The 18,550-nt window shown below is 39.7% G+C and overlaps 1 protein-coding gene across 1 annotated transcript; it reads left to right on the forward strand.

Moving 5' to 3' along the window:
* The first annotated feature begins 39 nt into the window (after window positions 1–39).
* On the forward strand, window positions 40–18,476 carry tgm1 (transglutaminase 1, K polypeptide). The gene is made up of 14 exons (XM_036591896.1): window positions 40–111; window positions 4,819–5,069; window positions 5,398–5,589; window positions 9,017–9,268; window positions 9,396–9,514; window positions 9,771–9,878; window positions 10,337–10,514; window positions 11,403–11,541; window positions 12,643–12,835; window positions 13,787–13,940; window positions 14,338–14,622; window positions 15,516–15,676; window positions 16,114–16,250; window positions 17,643–18,476. The coding sequence occupies exons 2-14, from the start codon at window positions 4,820–4,822 to the stop codon at window positions 17,785–17,787; spliced, it is 2,313 nt and encodes a 770-aa protein (XP_036447789.1). The 5' UTR covers window positions 40–111; window position 4,819; the 3' UTR covers window positions 17,788–18,476.
* Window positions 18,477–18,550: the final 74 nt, after the last annotated feature.

Below are 18,550 nucleotides of genomic sequence, written 5' to 3' on the forward strand. Positions count from 1 at the left end.
AGGCAGGGCTTTCGCTGAGTATAAACAGGCCTGTGAAAGACTAGAGCACAACAGCAAGCAGAAAGACACACAGACACAGCAAATACACCCGGTCTCAGACACTACAGTCAAGTAAGAACAATCTTTTCAGTCTGCTTTATAACTTAATAGTACTTAAGTGTTTACTTTGAGTGATTTTCATAGATCTACAGTTTATAGGATGCATGTTCAAATGAACTGAAACTTTATGCCAGTTGTTTAGAAAGACAGCATTTAAATGTATTCACATGAGGAGTGTAAGATTCATTAATCATTTTAGGACATTTTCAGTAACTACTTTAACAGATTCAGTAACTACTGTAATTTATTCAATAACTACTATGAATTATTAGTTTTATTGTAGCTACTAATTTCACTAACTACTATGCATCTACTGTGAATTCTCCTTAAACTACTATACATTTTTCAGTAACTACTATAAATGATTCAGTAACAACAAAAAACTTATTCAATAACTACTTCAGATTATTCAGCAACTACTATGAATTATCCATTACATACTATGAATTATTCAGTATTACACATATGCAATTTGCATATTTTGAACTTTTGAACTTTTTAATAGACTGTATTTGAGATGATTGTATCTTCTTCATGGAGTGTTTTCTTACTGATAATCATGTTATGATTAGTCTGTATTACCTGTATTGTGATGTATCCTTATGTCTGGTGGGCGGTGCTGCATGAGATTCCCTTGTAGTAGTAACACTGCACTAGGAGCAGGCTAACTTATGTATTGGTTATCTGCTTTATTTATATGTGTATATATGTGTATATATATATCATATATATGGTAATTTGCCATTTAAACTACTCGAGAGTAACAATAAGTCATCAGGTTTAACCACTCGAGGTGTGGCGTGTTTTTCTTTCTGTTCGTGTGCTTTTATAGGTGTTGGCGGAGGTCTTCAGCAGAAGGCTTGCTCTTGATAAATGTTGTTTTATTCTTCGCATTACTCAGTGATTAGGTCACAACCACAGACTTCACTCTCATTATCACACATCCGCCGTCCCACACAAGTACAGCACTCTCAGCTGGGAGCTGTGTGGAATTTAAACTAGAATCAAGCGCAAGGAGGACTTTAGTCACTACAATAACAAAAAAAAAGAATGTAAAATAATTCACAGGCTGAGAGAGAAAGGCTCCATAAGATGTTATAAGCTGCAATGCAGTTATGTTATGATGCTAAACTCCCGGAACCTTTTCTCATCTGGCGTTCAAGCTATTATGGGTTCTGAGCAGCATTATTCTATGGTACAGAATAGAGGTGGGCGACATGACAAAATGTAATACCATGATATTAGAACAGATTAAGTGCCACATTTTAAAAATATTATCAAAAACTATGAAGCAAATCACTTGTATTGAACATTTAACTCACTGTGCTGCACTAATTCCAATTAAGCAGGACTAATTGTGCTTTCTTTTTAATCAAGCATGCAGTTGGGAAGTGTTTTGAAGTACTCGCTATGTCTACAACATGCTCAGAAAAAGCATATTCTGACATATTTGATGGAATTTATCACAATATTGATAAATATTGTCATATCGCCCAGCTCTAGTACAGAACATGTTTAATGTTTAAATATAAGCAGAATTTGGTGACTCTGGTGATATTGGCTGCCATTAGCCCATATGCTAAGGCTTCCATTTGATCTGAGAGTCAGACTCTTTAACCTAATGGTCTCATTTCTCTGTGTCCCTTCATCAAACCCTCAGGGAATATTTCTCAAGCTTGTTGCTGAAAGTGCGGGAAGTGTCTGCTATGTCTGCTATGTCTGCTATGTCTGCTATGACATAGTTTTAGTGGAGTGCAAAAAACTAGAGCGATAGTTTTATGTTTCAAAAGATTTACACTTATTCTCTCTGGTGTATTAACTCAACTTACAAAAATGGAACTATAGCAAAGCAGAGCATGAGCTAAACCAAAAACTTGATTCCTCACAATACACTAAAAAATACTTTGGTAAGTATAAAGCCATCAAACCTTTACTACCAAACATGTAACTGTGTAAAAGGCACTAGTTACTGCTGATCATTGGGCCTAATAGACCGTCCAGGTGACTACACGCCAATACAGTCAATACATTCTATGTTCAAATGGGACATATTTAAAATAAATAAAATATACACAATATGTCATTGGAAGAATCACTGTATTGATCAGTATACTATATATACTATATACCAAAGCTGCCAGTCTCGCCATGATTTTCTAAGCCTAACTACCATTTCTGGGACAGGTCTTGCTGATTTTACAGCCACTCCAGGGCTCTATGGCCCAGTGTGTGTTTATCTGCGTGTCTGCATAAGTTGCTGGACCACATAGTGATCAGTTTGGTGTGCAGGTTTTAGATGGCTTTCTCAACATCTCTTAAAGTTATCTAAATAATCCCCAGCCCTAGACCACACCTTTAGTCCTGCATGCCCAAACTATGACTGTTACCAGTTCAGCTCTTGGCCATTCCAGTTTTCACTCGACATTGTCACAACACTGGGTGTGAAAGGTCCTTTCATGATTGAATAAGATAAAATAACATACTTTTCATTTTTCAGTCATATCTTCAGCACAGAACCATCCTGATTAAAATGTAGATGAGGGCACTGACTGACAGCTCTGAAAGGTGCTGATATCGACCGTGCCTTAAGCTTCTGTGACGCAGAGATGCAGGGCTGGTTTGGTACATTTGGAGGCCCTATGTGGAGTCCTCCTTAGGGGCCTCCAACCACTACTGCAACTGTATTATTCTGTATGCACGAATGAAAGCAAACAAATACTAAATTCATTTTGTTTAGGAAGAGAACTACATATTTATGTGGCCCTCTGGTGGCTCAGGGCCCCTGTGTGGCTGCTTATACCACTTTATTGTCCTTTTCTCCAGATCCTGTATTGCGATTCATCATAATATTTAAAGTCAGTGTTAATGGGAAACAATTATGCATTTTTCTTCTAAAGCATTTCAGAGTGAACAACAATATTCTAGCATTGTCTCTCAATAATAGGTGGTGGGAGATGAAATGTGATATTATGCATTTTATAATTATATTTCATTAAGATAGAAGATAACAAAAGAATTTTTCTCGTAGGACCAGAATGTCTGGAGAGAGCAATCCTCTAAAAATATTTTTTTTTATTTGAACTTAAAAACGTGAATTATCAGGCTGCCTTAAAGTTCTGAGTTGATTGAACTTCCAATAGTAACTTAACAGCGGTTTTGTCAAAACGATTCTGTGCAATTTTAAGCACTAAAAGTGCATATTGAAACTCTTTTGGCCCAAAGATGGTTTACACACTATGTTGTTGTGCACTGGCATCACAAAAAGGGGATAAAATGTGTGAGTTTTGGCATTATTCTGAAAATAATACCCAGGAATAACACGCAGGTCATTTGTATGGAGCGTCCTGCTTTATACTTGGTTATCAGAGACCTTGTTCTGTGTCCAGCGTGGGCCTTGTGTCCAAATCCTCTCAGAATAAGAGTGCTGATGTATGTTAGTTACAGCCAAAAGCTGCTCTTCCATCTGCATCCAACTTTACTAACATGGCCCTGGTTTCTGTGTAGTAACAGATAGTGAGGGAGAAAAATGCAAGAGCTATTGTGAGTGAGAGACTCAAGAATGTCCAAGTAGCTGGCAGGACAAGATTAAAGCAGAGAGAGAAAGAAAGGAAGGATAAAGAGATCAGAAGAGACAAAGTAAGAAAAGGGATTAATGATCCCCCAAAAGAAAACAAACAGTGTACTCAATGATTCTCGTAATATTGTCTCAGTCAGGTTTTCCTTTTCATTCAGGCTTCAGTTGACCGTTTCATCAGCATTTACATTATCACTGAAATGTTAAAGTTTTATTGGTTGCTCATTTCTGATCGTCCTGTTCTAAGTACACAGTCATCTATCATACAGTATAATTATATGCTTAAAGGTTTTTAGGTAAGTTTAACCCCTCAAACCCTGAGCATCTATTTGAAGCCCACACTTCATAACTACATAGTGTACATATTAATTCCAGGGTAAATACTGAGGTCCTTTTTGTAGTTACTGAGCAAAAGCTCTGCTATATCCTGAGTATAAGATTGATTACCACAGACAACGGTCCGATACTAAGAATAAACCAGTTAAAGGGCCCGTATCGTAGAAAAAATTCTTGTTTTTTTTAACAAAAGAGTATGTAATATCATTAGACATTTTTAAACATACTGTTCACTCCAATTTGTGTAAACTAAGCCAAAACAAAACCAGAATCTTAATACTGCATATCTGTTATTCAGCCAACAGCAGTTTAGCGCTGCCCATTCACGCTGAAGTTATAAGCAGTGTTTCAGCCTGGACTGTTTTTAAATGAGGCACAATACAGAGCAGCCAATCAGAAGGGGTCATTTCCATATACCAGTCTTAAAGGCACAGAAACAAAAACAGCCTGTTTAAGGAACAAAGACAGGTCATGTACCAGTAAATTAGACTGTTTTTATATATAAACCCACACAAATGTTATATGTTACAGGCTTCAGGGAGAAAGATAAAATATAAGAAAAATGGAAGAAATGGCTTAACTCAAAAACACAGCTATAATAGGAGACAACAGGCAGATGATGAAACACCTGCCTACATAATTCTATCACACTTTGAATCTGTTTTTCTGTTGTTTTGTGCTGTATTCCTTTCTAATGTAAACCTCGTAACGTTTATGTATTTATGCTTATGTATATGTATTACAATGTTTATGTGTTTATGTTCTTCTGTTGTCCCTCCTCTTCACCCTTTGTTCCTCCTCTTCCTCAGCATGCCTGCTGAGGTCAGAAGCCACTCCATGGTGGGCCGTTTTCCGGATGTCACCCTCCGGTGGGATGAGCCCGAGGAGGAGGAGAAGAAGGAGGACAAACAGGAGGGGGCGTGTAAAAGGTGGTTCAGGAAAATCTGCCCCTGCTGCTGCCGCAAAGCCAGCGACGAACACGACGGCACCGACACGGTGGTGACTGCAACGACAGACGACGGTGGGGAAAAACCGCCCACAGCCGGGCACGAGTTAGACGGTAAGAGGCAAAGGACTGCTGACTGCAGTGCATCATGGGAGAAGTAGTGTAAAGGCATCAGAGCACAACCTCCAGTGCAACGATACAATATTGTTATAAAACGTCAACCATGATAAATTCCTACTGTGAGACGTGTGATTAATAGTGTGTAATATTGCAATATTACATTCATTCATACATCCTTTCCTCAATTTCTCACATTCAAAATGTTTTTGTTTATCAAAAAATCTTTATGCCTTTTATTAATCTTTGCAATTTGTATTAATCTTTTTATCTTTATTGATCGTCTCTCTCTCTCTCCCTCTCTCTCTCTCTCTCTCTCTCTCAGAGTTTTTGTTATCAGTCCGTTCGGTGGACCTCCTGAAGTCTAAAACGGGTCCAAATCGTGTTGAGCATCATACAGACCGTTACCATGGCGATAACTTCATCATCCGCAGGGGGCAGACCTTCCAGATGTGGATCGAGCTCTCAAGACCTTTTGACCCCACGGCAGACAAACTACACCTTGAGCTCAGACTAGGTACGTTTTAATAGCTCTTCTCTACGAGAAAAATGAAAGCCAATCTTTAGAAATGGCCGCTGTCTTGTCTTGCAGCAAACCGAAAAGTTCCAAAGGCGATTCGTTTTATTCTGTGTACATTTTTCCTTCTGAATTATGAGATTGTTTAGCAGTCTAAATCAGAAGGACACTACATACATGCTACAGGCAAGCGAACACTCCTGCGCATCGAAATGAGGTCGCATTAAATCTCAGAACTTCAACGGAAACTCAAACTGCAGCCTAAAACTGCCGAAGCTTCTAAACTACCACGTCTGGCAGAGCTTGCTGGTTTTGTGAGGGGTATTTTCTTAATGGCCTTGTTATTCAGAGCGTCTGAGGAAAATGTATATATGGGCTTTGGAACAGATTTGTTCAGCACAAGGCGCATGACGCGATTTCCGAAACGGCATTTTTCTCTAAGAGAAAACCAGCTCAGACCTGGTGTTCCTAAAATGGGCGTGACGCCAACTACAGAACGACAGCACAACTTCAGAGTCCCCACTGTGATTACCACGAGTGAGTGACCCAATACATGGGCATTAAGGGTAACAGTCACAGAGTCGTATGCAAAAGTTTGAACACCCCCCAGTCAAAAACAAAACTGGTTTGTTGATTTTCTAAGGGAAAATAAGGTCATCAACACATCCTCTAGAGCCCATGTGTCAAACACAAGGCCAAGTCAGGCCCGTGGCACAATCCTATTCAGCCCGCAAAATGACTTTAATTTTCTAGTAATATTAGGCCATTTCATCATGAACTGCACTACAGTTCCCAGCATGCACTGCAATGTAATGTGTGCTCCCACCCCTTCCCAACAATGATCTATGGGACAGCACCACAAAAGATGCCAGGTATCCAGTTCAAGACAGGTTTGACAGTGATCTGCAGCTAATGTAGTCTGTTATTTTAAATAAAACAATTATTTTTTATTTAAAATCATTTTTGAATCGTTCAGGTATTCAGTATTTATTTTGCGCTGTTGTAGTTTTGGCATATTTTGAATAAACAATGGCCAGCTGGGGTCACAGCAAAATGGTAAGTAAAAATAAAATAAAAGCACAGCTGGCCCACGGATTCGTTGTGATTTTTTATTATGGCCCTTTTAGTGGTTGAGTTTGACACCCCTGCTCCATAGAGAACACACTTTAATATGGCATTTTTCTGCACATTTTAGTGCATAATTTCTATTTATTTGCTTTTGAGTTTAACATATTGAAAAAAATAAAATATAAAATACAAATTGTACTATAATTTATGCACAGCCCACATTTTATTTATTTATTTATTTTCAATATGTTAAATTCAGCAAATAAACAGTAACTTTACATGAAAGTGTGCAGAAGTGTGTTCTCCGTACAGGAGGTGCCCAAACTTTCTGTTGTATGACAGCAGAGATTATTAGCTTGATATGTTGGGAACAAACCTCAGTGTGTATGTGTGTAATTGTCTGTTTTGTGTTGTGTGTGTGAGGAGTGTGTATGTGTGTAATTGTCTGTTTTGTGTTTGTGTGTGTGAGGAGTGTGTATGTGTGTGATTGTCTGTTTTGTGTGTGTGAGGAGTGTGTATGTGTGTGATTGTCTGTTTTGTGTTTGTGAGGAGTGTGTATGTGTGTGATTGTCTGTTTTGTGTTTGTGTGTGTGAGGAGTGTGTATTGTGTTTGGTCTTTCTCTTTTTCTGTTAGAACTGTAGATTATTTTCTGCAGGATCTTGTTTACTCAGTATTTTTGTGTTTGAGTTGTTTTGTTTCTGTAGTCAAGGAAACACTGGCCTGCAGTCATGAGTTGTGGGGAATGACTCCAAATTTCTGCTTTGTGTGTTTGGGTGTGTGTATGTGTGTGTGTGTGTGTGTGTGTGTGTGTGTGTGTGTGTACGTGTGTGTGTGTGTGTGTGTGCGCTGTGTGAGGGAGGATAGTATACATTTACAGTTATAAATACACCACAGTTTTGGTGGTATTTTTAACTGTGAAAAAATAAACTATGAAGAATATCTATGTATGGTGTGTGTGTGTGTGTGGTGTGTGTGTGTTTGTGTGTGTGTGTATGCGTGCCAGGTTTGTGCTACGTTTTGGGGACCAAAGCCTGTTTTTATACTTATGTTGTGGGGACCACAGCGTTCTTCCTTGTGGGGACCACAAGGGCTAGTGGTAGTTCTGGTTAACGTTTGGGTAAGTCTCCAAGAAATTAATAAAAGTCTATGTAATGTCCCCACAATTCACAGAAACAAAAAAGTATGAGCGTGTGAGAGAGGGAGAGAGATAAAGACTGGAGGAGGATGCAAGTGACAATGAGAGGCGCGAATTAAGTGACTTTAAACTGCGCACTGAGACTGCTACCATTTGGCCAAAAAAATCACATTTATACATTTCTGCCACCCCTGAATATAGTCCATCAGCCAAGATCAGCCAGTGTTTTGTGTCTGATGTTTGCTTCTAATGTAGCTAAGAAGCAATGGAAGCTTGCAGCCACTCGTTAGCACTGTGAAAACTGTGACAGACTGTTATCTATAAAAATGGACGGCTAGCTAAAAGCAGCAGTAGCAGAAGACTGAATTTAGTCTCTGCTTTTGTCCGTTTTTATAGACAACAGTATGTCACACAGTGTCAGAAACCACATAAGCATGTCTATTAGAGATTAAATACTTGACACAGTTTAAGGCAAGCGTGTAATGATGGCATGTAGTTTGCAGAATGCTAATTTGTGTACATAGGCTTCCATTACTTATTAGCTGGATTGGCCTCATAGCCAGTGTACAACTAAATAAGTAACTTCATACACCAAACAACTGCATTTGCAGTCATAATAATAATAATAATAATAATAATAATAATACATTTCATAGAGCACTTTTTATACAGGCAGGAGCTCAACATGCTTCACAGACAGGCGATAATGCTAACTATAACAAAAAAGAAAGCAAACTAAATTAAAGAGTATTTATTCGCATGAACTGAGACAATCACAAAGTTAAATAAAAAAAATGATAAATACACAAAAAGGGTCTCATTTTGATTAAAATATCTATTAAAACAGACACGTTTTCACATGTTCTAGTGGGAACCCAGCTTGACGGCCTCTTTACTTTTCTGTTATTTGTGCATGGTATTTGCTGAAGGCCAATGTCTGCTGATCTAAGATCACATGTTGGAACCTGAACAGAGAGACATTTCATTTGGAGATTTAAAAACAAATAAAAGAACTAAACTCTACTCTAAAAGACACATTTTTAAAAACAGGGCTGATGTGCGCTTTGTTCCTGTTTTCATAAAGGTCTGTGCTGGTGCATTTTGTACAAGTTGTACAGTGCATCTACACACTGAGTCCACATTAGTGCTGATGTCAGTATCAGTCATGTGTAACCTGTATGTGTGTGTGTGTGTGTGTGTGTGTGTGTGTGTGTGTGTTACAGGCCCGACTCCAATTTTGTCGAAGGGCACCTTAGTGATTATTCCTCTCGTGGAGGACTTGCAGGACAATTGCTGGGAGGCCAAAATAACGGAAAAGAAAGGCAACAAAATCAAACTGTCTGTCAACTCCCTGCCCACTGCTGTTATTGGTCGGTATGAGCTCACCGTGGCAACACAGACACCTAAAGGGAACGCCACATCACCCCGTAACCCTGACAACGACATCTACATGCTGTTTAACCCCTGGTGTGAAGGTATGCACTGACAGAGTGGGAGCGAGGAGTAAAAGTATGATGGACACTGAAGGATGAGTAGTGCAACAAATCTGTTTTCCTGCTCTCTCTCACTCTCTCTCTCTATCTCTCTCTGTCTCTCTCTCAGATGACTCTGTATACATGGACAATGAGGATGAGAGGAACGAGTATGTTCTGAATGACATGGGGATGATCTACTACGGAACAGACAGTCAGATTGGAGCCAGAACGTGGAACTTTGGACAGGTACTGATTACCCATAATCCCCAGGGTGCAGAATAAAACCTCTACACAGGGCCTATTTTACTCTCTTTTCTTGTTTACTTTTCAGTAAAGTTGACTATAGAGTGACCAGTCAGCCGTTAATGATTGGCCACATGCAGAATGTGTCACATTAACATATTAGCCATAGCATGCATCGAAACACAAGCACATAAGTGCAGGAATGTTCCCGTGTCTGTGTCTGTTTATGACTGTCCTGTGTCTCTCTTCTTGTGGTCAGTTTGCTGATGGGATCCTGGCCGTGTGTCTGTTTGTGCTGGAGCAGAGTCGGACCCCTCCGTCCGGCTGGGGAGACCCTGTTAATGTGGCCAGGGTGGTGTCTGCCATGGTGAGTGGTTACAGGCAGGGCATTGTAGAGAAACGCCCCAGCTCTGGTTTCTTTACAGTGGTGGTGATAGGAACCAGGGGTCACCATGTCTACAACACAAATAAAGACATTTTATTTACTATCCATAAAACCAGTGGACCGCCACTGTGTTCTGAGTTTTCATATGTAACGTTAATGATGGTTAAAAAGCGGTAAATACCTCTCCACCATGAAAGGATTTTAAACAATTGGCAATAAGCTTATCTCAAAACTATTTTAAATCTGTGTCTCAAGCAACAAGCACCATTTCTAGTCTACAGTCCAGCACTCTGTCTGTCCCCGAAACCATGTATATGGATACACTGTATGGATTTGCTGGTACATTCATTTATTTTAGTACTAGAGTCTTTGTGTGTAACATTGTGCCTCTCTCTCTCTTTCTCTCTCTCTCTCTCTCTTTCTCTCTCTTTCTGTGTCAGGTGAACTCTCCTGATGATCAGGGCGTGTTGGAGGGGAACTGGTCGGGGAACTATGCGGCTGGTACATCTCCTACAGCCTGGAGTGGCAGCGTGGACATACTGAAACAGTACCAAAAAAACAAAGGGTCACCTGTCAAATACGGACAGTGCTGGGTCTTCTCTGGGGTCACCACCACAGGTAGGGGGACAATACGAGAGCAGAGACTGTATGAACGCATTCTATTGGACAAACTGACCACTATAAATGGCCCAGAATGACGTAAAATCCTAATAGAAACTAACTGAAACTTAGGAATGTTTTTTGCTTCTCCTATTAAAGGGGAATTCCACCGATTTTGCAAAATTAATCATTGTAAGGTTTGGATGTAAAACAAAATCATTCAGAGTGGTTTGGTGTGAAATGTGCCTTTCGAGAGTCAAAACTGTTCACCCTTTTAGTACTTGGAACCAGATGTCATTATGTCTGCACTACAAATATCACCATTTTATCTGCTATCCAAAATGAGCAGTGAACTTAATGTCTTATAAGTTTTTAGATGTGATAAAGGTAAAATAGTGCTAAATTCAAAAATATGTGTTGAACGGCTGTAGCTACAGGCTAATAACAACAAAAGCATGTTAGCTTGTACGCATTGATCTCAGTTGAGAATGCGGTTTTGAGAAGAAACAGAAGTGATCCTGGAGTTATAGTTTATATTAAAAATACATTTTAGGCCAAAACGTTCTAACAAAACTATCACAAAACAACATCTCAGGTATCAAGTAATGCATTCATAACCATTTTGTGTAATGACTTAACGGGATGTAGCTTTTAGAGTAAATGCTTTAGACGTCTGGTTCCTAATACTATAATGGTGAACAATTCTGACTCGATACATTTTGCATTTCACACCAAACCACTCGATGAATGATCTTGTTTACATTTGCACCATTGAATGATTAAGAAATTTTGCAAAATCAGTGGAGTTCCCCTTTAAGTAATGTAGTATGTACACATTTGAAACTAGTGTTATTGCTTGTAAGTAATATACGTCTCTCTCTCTCTCTCTCTCTCTCTCTCTCTCAGTGCTCAGGTGTTTAGGAATCCCCACCCGCAGCGTGACAAACTTCAGCTCCGCCCATGACACAGACGTTTCCCTGACGACTGATGTTTATTTGGATGAGAAGATGGAGCCGATTGACGAGCTGAACGCTGACTCTGTCTGGTACAAACACACCTCACTGATTTAACACATTTCACTGTCATCATATGTACACAAGGACAGGGTCAGGTCAGACACACACCTCAGAGTGACGTTACAGAGCCAGTGACTGAAAAATGAATCATGATTCATTTTCACAGAGTGTATTACAAAGACAGTGAGGCAATAGATGAGCTGTGCTCATAAGATGTCATAAGAGTCCATAAGATGATGTAAACTGTCATATAATATCTTTTAGTCGTTAATGGAACATCAGGTTGCACAACCAAAGAACAACTCTTTTGAGTGGAAACAAGCATTTGACTGAAAAAAATGACTGGCATGTCCTCAAATCTATATTTACACAATTGTTTTTCACTTTGTACTTACATAATAACAAATATGTACATGTGTAATTTATCCTTGTGTGGTTTATACTGTGCTGATACATGAATCACAAATCAATCTGCTTGTGTGGTAGCACCAAAACAGCGTAATGTCATTAGCGGCATGATTTTCCAGCTTACTTCACCACTCGTGGTTTAAGCTTTTTTTAATCTGTTGAACAAATCAGGACGTGTCTGCGCTCCTCATCAGACATCCATAAAACTAAGCAATAAATAATGTATCAGGTAGAATGATTCTGAATGAATCATGATTCAAATGAACGAATTTGAATGAAACATGAATCAAACTGCTTGCACAACACAAAAGCGGCGTAATGTGGTTAATGACATAACGTTTTGCCAGCTTAATTCACAGCTTCGTAGCACGGTTTGATTTCTGCTTCTTTTGTAATCTGCTGAACAAATCAGGACATGCCTGTGCTCCCTGAGCTGTGATGAAACTTACATTAAGCCTTATGTCAACTTATTCAGTAACTACTATCAATCATTCAGTGATTATTGTGAAAGTATTGTAAGTTGTGCTGTTATAACTGTGGAACTGAAGTGTCGACGCATTTGAATTTAAGGATTTACAGGGTTAAAAAAACATACCAGGTGGAAGATTTCTGGTGTGAGGTGTCTGGGCTTGCACAAGAAGTAAGAGGTATTAGGAGAACAGTGCTGTTCTTCTCTCAACCCTTTTATTGACCCCCTCCTCTCTCTCTCTCTCCCTCTGAAGGAATTTCCATGTGTGGAATGACTGTTGGATGTCTCGTCCTGACCTGCCGGCCGGTATGGGAGGTTGGCAGGTTGTGGACGCTACTCCTCAGGAAACCAGTCAGGGTTCATTCTGCTGCGGCCCGGCCTCAGTGACCGCCATCCGGAACGGACAGGTTTACCTCAAATACGATGCTCCCTTCGTCTTCGCTGAGGTCAGTCTACTGGGCCTGTATCATACATTGAGATTAATAAATGACAATCACATTGATTTATCAGTCTATTCAGGCTTTAGCAGAGCTCAGTAACACTGAGGTTAATAATTGATCATCACATTGATTTATCAGTCTACTCAGGCTTTAGCAGAGCTCAGTAACACTGAGATTAATAACTGATCATCACATTGATTTATCAGTCTACTCAGGCTTTAGCAGAGCTCAGTAACACTGACAGATACTAATTTCTATATAATTTCTATATTCTGAATACACTTTCACTATACTTGTATTCCGATAATCCCAACCCTGGTCATTGGTTACTTTCTGACCACTACCACTAAAGACCAGATATTAATTTATTAGATCAAATATACAGATATCACAGCAGTGACTGTTTAGAGTCTAAAATAAGAAGTCTGAAGTATTATTTTACAGATTTTGGTCATTCAATTTATCTAATTATTTGTTTTTAACTTTGATCAGCTGTTAATTTTGAAAATTATTATACTTTCACTCTGCAATGACTTCAAGAATTTGATAGTCAGTGGAGATAAAATATTGTGGTTTTATTCATCTTATCTATAGAACTTTGCACTGCGTTTTATCTGCAGGTCTGATCTTGTAAATCTGTTTGTTGCAGTGGCTGTTGTGAATCTGTTCATGTGAACACCCTGCAGCCCTTTTCCTGTCTGTGTTTTTCTAAAGCATGTTGAGATTGTCGAACTTGTTCTTCAGTCCTACAGGCTATTTCACACCAGCTCTGATTTTCTCACCTTTGCCCTGATGCACACTGTAGAAATGCACCAACCATTATATATGTATATATAATGTATTAATTGCCAATCATTTTTATTTTCTTGATTTTTATTCTGATTTTATTTTTTCATTTTTAATTACGTTATTATTTACTTAAAGATGTGTTATAGTTGGGGTTTGTATGTTTTGCAGGTGAACAGTGATAAGATCTATTGGCAAAGGAATGCTAATGGCACTTTCAGTCAGATTTACTGTGAGAAGAATGTGGTTGGACGCTCCATCAGCACCAAAGCTGTGGGCTCTGATGAGAGAGAGGACATCACGCACCTTTACAAACACCCAGAAGGTGAATAAACCCACCCACAAACATACACAGGGCCGGTGCCTGACATCGTGCCTATTTATGTATATTGCCTGGCATTGTTTTTTAGCTGTTTGAAGCCATCAATGCCGCATTAAAAGCTTAATGATTAACTATATGTAATAATAACATGTGCTATATATATCCCATATGTATTCCGTATATGTAAGTACCTATACATCATAATATGCCATATATGTAAATATACACTTAAATATAAGTATATTTATAAGTATCTGCATAGAAGAAGAACTTGTAGCTTAGATAACCTGCTTGGCCAAAGGCCAACAAATCTGTTCATCCAAGCCTGAGTAGGATTGGTGCATTTGAAGCTTTATGCTCCTGGGTTTTAAATCTCTCATCTTCGCACTGTCCACTATAGGCTCCGAAGAGGAGCGGATCGCCGTGGAAACAGCCTCTCGCTACGGCTCCAAACCTGACACCTACGCTATCGCAGGCTCCAAGGACGTGACTGTAGAGGTCAGTATGGAAGGCCAGGGGCCACGTATGGGCGAAGACGCCGAGCTGTCCATCGTTCTGAAAAACAACAGCTCGGAGCCACGCAGTACCGTCCTCCATAGCCAGGTGGCAGTCATGTACTACACTGGAGTTCTCAAGGCCACGGTGAAGAAAGATGACGTGCTGGTAGAGCTCAAACCCAATGAAGGTGAGAGTCTGGCCCTCAGATCCATTTCTGTTTCTCCCCAACCTCCAATCCACCCTCCCAAACTTTATATCAACATATGAACATATAACTTGAGTTGAAAGTGCACCGCACAGAAAGTCTAAAAACTGAACACTCTCAAACACTCTCAAGCACAGAGTCTGCAGTTTGTGCACTAGGTAGCTTATTGATAACAGCCAAGCTACACCTAGCCAACCAGCTGGCTGCTCTGGGATTTCAGTTTATCAAAATCATTTGCAATTCACAACCATAAAAAGATGGCATATGGCTAGCTAATGTTAGCCTAAAGGATGCATGTAGTGCGGTTGATGGTTAGCTGTAAAACATGTTGTGGACTATACGGACTGTGTTTCCTATGCATTTATGGTGCCCAAGTGCTTAAAGACCTGTCAAGAAGTCCAGTTCCCAACATTAACAACCTAAAACAATGACAACACTCTGTTAAAACGCAAAGTCACAAGGTTGCATTAAGTGGGAATTGTCAGGAAGGACAGTTCACTCCCCTCTAAACATTGGTAGGGACATGACCCCTTCATCACTCACTCCAGATTTTCTGTGGGTGCACTGATGAAGCAAGCATTCATGTAATCCAACAAAAGTTTTGGTCAAAATAATGCAGGCCAACCTTTAACCGAAGCACATCGCTCGCCAATGCCCAAAGTTTTATAACCTTAGAATAGCTCAACTAGTTTGCATGGATGTCCCTGTAATTACTGAATAATAAGCCCTAGTATTTTAGTTGTTTAAGGGGTTAGTATATTGTAAAGCATGTTGCTTTAATATAATTAACACATTAGCATACTGTGCCTCACTAATGTAGACTTTCTCAGGGCCTTTCCTAGTCTCTAAGCCTCTCTCTCTTTACCCCTCTATAGTCCAGACCATGGAGTGGACTCTTGAGTATGCTCACTATAAGGACCAGCTGGTGGACCAGGCAGCGCTGATGCTCACCCTGGCTGGACGGGTCACTCAGACCAACCAGGTTCTGGCCACTCAGTTCAACTTCCGACTTCGCACGCCAGACATTATAATCACTGTAAGTCCTTAACTGCCTCACTCTTTTTTCTCCTTCCCTACAGACCCAGCTGCCTTAGCATACTGCAAATTAGCACCATGCTGCCGTTTTCAGTCCGTTTGTTTTCACAGAGGAAGTAAACTTATGTTTTATCACTGTGGCAAGGAGGTGTAGACACATTTGTAAACCAACCAACCAACCAGGCTTTCCAGACACTGAAGGGCTGTTTTGTAGACATGGGAAAAAATGTTGATTTTTAAATATGATTTTTAAATATATAAATATGTAATTGCCCCTGTGCAATGCACTCCGTAACCACAAATCATAATCCAGGGCTTTGTCTTTTCATATTTAGATACTTATCTAACATGAGTTTGCGATTTAACTAGCTGCTACTGCTGGGTCAAAAGGGCCTGCCCGTTGAGCTGACTGAAACTGTGTTGTTTATGTGATTACAGCCTTTAGGGGACGCTGTGGTGGGGAAAGAGATGGCAGCTAAATTTGTGTTTAAGAACCCCCTGCCACGCATGCTGAAGAACGTGAAGTTCCGCATTGAGGGTCTGGGCTTGCAGAACGTCAGAGAGATCTCCTATGGGTAAGATACACTCTGCTCTTATTGGACCTTTAACTGACTTAAATGGGAAATTCTACCAGTTTTTCTCCGGAATTCAATCACTGAGACATAAACAACGTCATTCATAGTGATAAGACTGCAGAGAAGCTTAACTGACTCGAATTTCTTTACAGTGGTCCTGATAGAAACCAGGGGTCACAATGTCAACAACACAAACATAACTATTTTATGTAACTCCCATTACCACCAGTGAACCTGGTGCAAAGTAAAGTTTTCTTCAGGGCCTATTCCTCGTAAAGCCCTGCATGTACCTCTCCACCATGAATAGCACTAAACAATGTCCAAGACATCAGGCAGAGTATACCAAACCATTTCATGTGATAACTTCTGGTGAGGGAGCTTTTAGATGTATTAAACACTTCAGACATCTGGTTTCTATCACCACAACTGTGAACAATTCAGCGCAGCAAGCATTTCATGCTGGTGTAAGCTGGTTTGTGCTGGTCTGGTTCTAGTTTAGCTTGTCACCCCAGCATGGTCGTGTTGGTTGACCAGCATCAAAACACAACATATGCTGTTTTTTCTGTTGAATAGCGATGCTGGTCTATGCTGGTTTTTCTAGCAGGGTCACGTTTCAAAATGAAACCACTCTGAATGTCTTCTGGTTACATCTTAGCGATTTACTCAAGCAAAAAAAAAAAAAAAATTAAAACTGTTTTTCTATTCCGATTAATTACTGATGCCGATCAACTACATTTGGGATGACAGGTGTGTAAATCTGCCAAACTATGAATTTAACAAGGAATTCCACCAATTTTTCAAAGCAGTTTGATGTTTGTTATCCAAAGTTTGCTTCTTTAGCTTAGCAAAAAAATGAGGAAAGGCTTCAAGATGGCTGCATCTGTTACCCAGCCAATGTAGGCATGTAGTTTGGATGCTAATTGGTGCAGCGACATATTTACACTCAGTTACCTGTTAGCTATGTTAGCCTTGTAGCTCCAGTGCAAAGGTAAAGCAGCAAACTTCGGACACCAAACACAGTCTTGGCTGATTGAAGAGAGAAATTTGTGTAAATCTATGGTCAAACTATTCCTTTAACTGACTATTAAGCAGCTTTTTGTCCAGACGATGGTGCTGTTGTACTCAATTACAGCACTTGTCGAAAGCCCTGCAGCCATTTTCTGACCAGTACTGATGCTGATAATCATCCATAACAAAAAAACACTATGTTCAGGGTTGAGACGTGCTTTGGATGGATAAAACAGTAGACTTTAACCAAGGAGAACACTCTTATATTCATCTCATCAGCTCTAATCCATGTTCTTATCCAGTTTCACAGTTTTTTCCCACATGTGATGCGCAAATTATGAATATTTGTGTTTGACGGTGACGTGATCTCTCCTTCTCTCTTAGCGATGTGGCCAGTCATGCTACAGTCACCATGACGGAGAAGTTCATTCCCACCCTGCCCGGCCCACGGAAACTTCTAGCTTCTCTGGACTGCCAGCAGCTCACACAAGTTCATGGCGTCGCAGATATTGTTGTCAAGGAGAAGTGAAAACCGCAGCAGGACTTGTACTCACACCTATAATGCACTCAGTCAGCTTGTAATTCGCCCAGGACTACAATAAGGAAATGACACAGTACTAACAACCGCAAGCGGAACTAAAGCCTCAGTGCATTTCAGTAGAACATTTTATCTGACTCCTATTTGTTAAACCCAAACTTTATGTCAAGACTAGTTTGTACCATCTGTTAATCCCCTTTATGCAGTGGTTTGAGTCCAAAACATAGCTAACGCTATGCTAATGCTAATATCAAGGCCGCTGATATACTTGAGCTGCTTTTACAACTGAAATTAGCATCAGGACTCTCGCTATGAAGGATCTCACTGCACCTGACATGACCACATCAAGCTGATTATAACATGTAGCAACAGAGCCTCACTGACCTGCCTTTTAATAGACGATCCCATATGTTCAGATATGTGCTGTTCTAAGAGCCCGTGTTTACCTGTGATAATGCACCTATCAGTTACTGTCTAGAATGTTTATTTATCCTATTTATGTTTTAACATTGTTAACTGATTTATTATTTATACAAAGGAATCACGACTAAATATTTCAAGAGTTTTGTAAAAAGTATTTCATATTTCATTTGTTTGTATATCTGAGAACACTGCTGTTTTAAATGTGAGAAAAATGTAATACTTGGAAATAGAAATTAAAGGGCCCATACCATGGAAAACCCCGTTTTTATCATTGTTTGTTGGATGTAGTACATAAACAGTGTCAACGTTTCAAAACATATCATTTATATGT

The sequence above is a fragment of the Colossoma macropomum genome, unplaced genomic scaffold, assembly GCF_904425465.1.
Source record: "Colossoma macropomum unplaced genomic scaffold, Colossoma_macropomum, whole genome shotgun sequence".
Classification (NCBI taxonomy): domain Eukaryota; kingdom Metazoa; phylum Chordata; class Actinopteri; order Characiformes; family Serrasalmidae; genus Colossoma; species Colossoma macropomum.